Genomic DNA, 1,519 nt, shown 5'->3' on the forward strand with positions numbered 1-1,519 from the left:
GACCGAAAAGACCTGGAATTTTATTAATTTTTAATCATTTATTAATCATGGCAGCTTTAATCGATTATAATGAGTCTTTGTGTGTGCTTACAACATCAGTAGACAAAAAGATTTCAAACTTTGTTTCAGGTTGTTGCAGCACCGTATAATGATCATCTTTGCCTGGCTGTAGCACGCGAACTAGAGAAAGCTCATGGAGGCTGGGTCCCTCCTGCCTAATTTACTTCCAATTCTATTTTACATTAATCAATACTGGTAAGGTGAAGGTGTAAAGATATAAATACTGGGCTTATAGCATGTCATCACGACCTCCGTTTTTAAAGGTGTGATGAGCAACCCCACTCTTCTACGAGAATTGATATATCTTTCCGTCAATTATATCCACATTATGCTGTGAACGAGATGTTATTGTTGATTCAACGCAACTATCGATTCTGCTGAATGCATCTGATAATAGCAGTCAAAATAGCACTAATGAGACGTACATTTTTGCTCAGGTGTTTATGTAATGCCTATTATTACATCTTCGTCTTCTGCTTATTGAATACGCCCTCGTTATTATTTACTGTTTCTATCAACAGTTTAATTGTAAGATAACATGTATAGTACGATAATTGGTTTACTGAATACTGAAATTCTTTATTTATCACAATGAGGGGTGTTTTGGCATTATGTACATCAACATAAGTACCTACGATAATTGGCTGCCGGAGGGATCTGCGATATCTATAGGATTTATGGGAAGATCATGATTAGACTGCTTTTTATTACATTTGTATATAAGAAGATGCACCTGTTACAAGAATGTAATCTCCAATGGTACATAAGACCGTTACGAAATCTGTGTAAATTCTTTACAAAAATGTGTCAACAAAACATTCGCAGCCTAATAATGATCTTCACTTTTTGTTCCGTAAGAGTGTAACGTGCAAGTGTATTCTCCCTTTGGCTCTTTGTTAGCCTCTATATCCGTATTAATAGTTTCTAAATTATTACCATACTACATACCTCCTTTGCAACAATGAACGTGCAATAATCTTAAAAGTCTCTACAGGCGTACTTAATTTCTTCTCCCATTAAAATTAACATTAAGAAAAGCTGTTCTGTGATGAAATATTTTATATCATTTGAAGTNACACTGTAATCTCTTACAAAAACCGTAAGTATTATCGCCTTTTTCCGCTTTGTATGACCTTCAATGTCCTTGTGTTATAGGTCGTTGAATTCGTTTTAAGATTCTTTATCATGATACGGAAGCAAAAATATACCGATCCATTTAAAAAATTGGCGGTGTCCTTAGCGTAGCTTCAGCGCCTCCACCAGTAAAAAAATAAGGTGCGCCAGTATGGCGGCCCTCTCAATACTGAAACTTTTGTATAAAAATTTTTTAGATATGATTGTTAGTTTGAGTGATGAGTTGCTCTGTAACACTTTACGTGCCCCACCCTGTATATACACATATACATAATATGTCACACACACAAGTGGAGAACTTGACAAACTATATTCTCGATCCGCT

General features: G+C 35.4%; 1 protein-coding gene across 1 annotated transcript in view; it reads left to right on the forward strand.

The window, feature by feature from the left end:
- The window catches only part of LOC108624703 (fatty-acid amide hydrolase 2-like), a 9,485-nt gene extending 8,393 nt beyond the window's left edge, over positions 1–1,092 (forward strand). Inside the window, 2 exon segments of the mRNA XM_026813298.1 lie at positions 103–255; positions 324–1,092. Of these exon segments, the coding sequence (XP_026669099.1) occupies positions 103–219 (117 nt within the window). The 3' untranslated portion in view covers positions 220–255; positions 324–1,092.
- Positions 1,093–1,519: the final 427 nt, after the last annotated feature.

Source organism: Ceratina calcarata, unplaced genomic scaffold (assembly GCF_001652005.2).
Source record: "Ceratina calcarata isolate Rehan_Ccalc_2016 unplaced genomic scaffold, ASM165200v1 scaffold324.2, whole genome shotgun sequence".
In the NCBI taxonomy this organism is placed as follows: domain Eukaryota; kingdom Metazoa; phylum Arthropoda; class Insecta; order Hymenoptera; family Apidae; genus Ceratina; species Ceratina calcarata.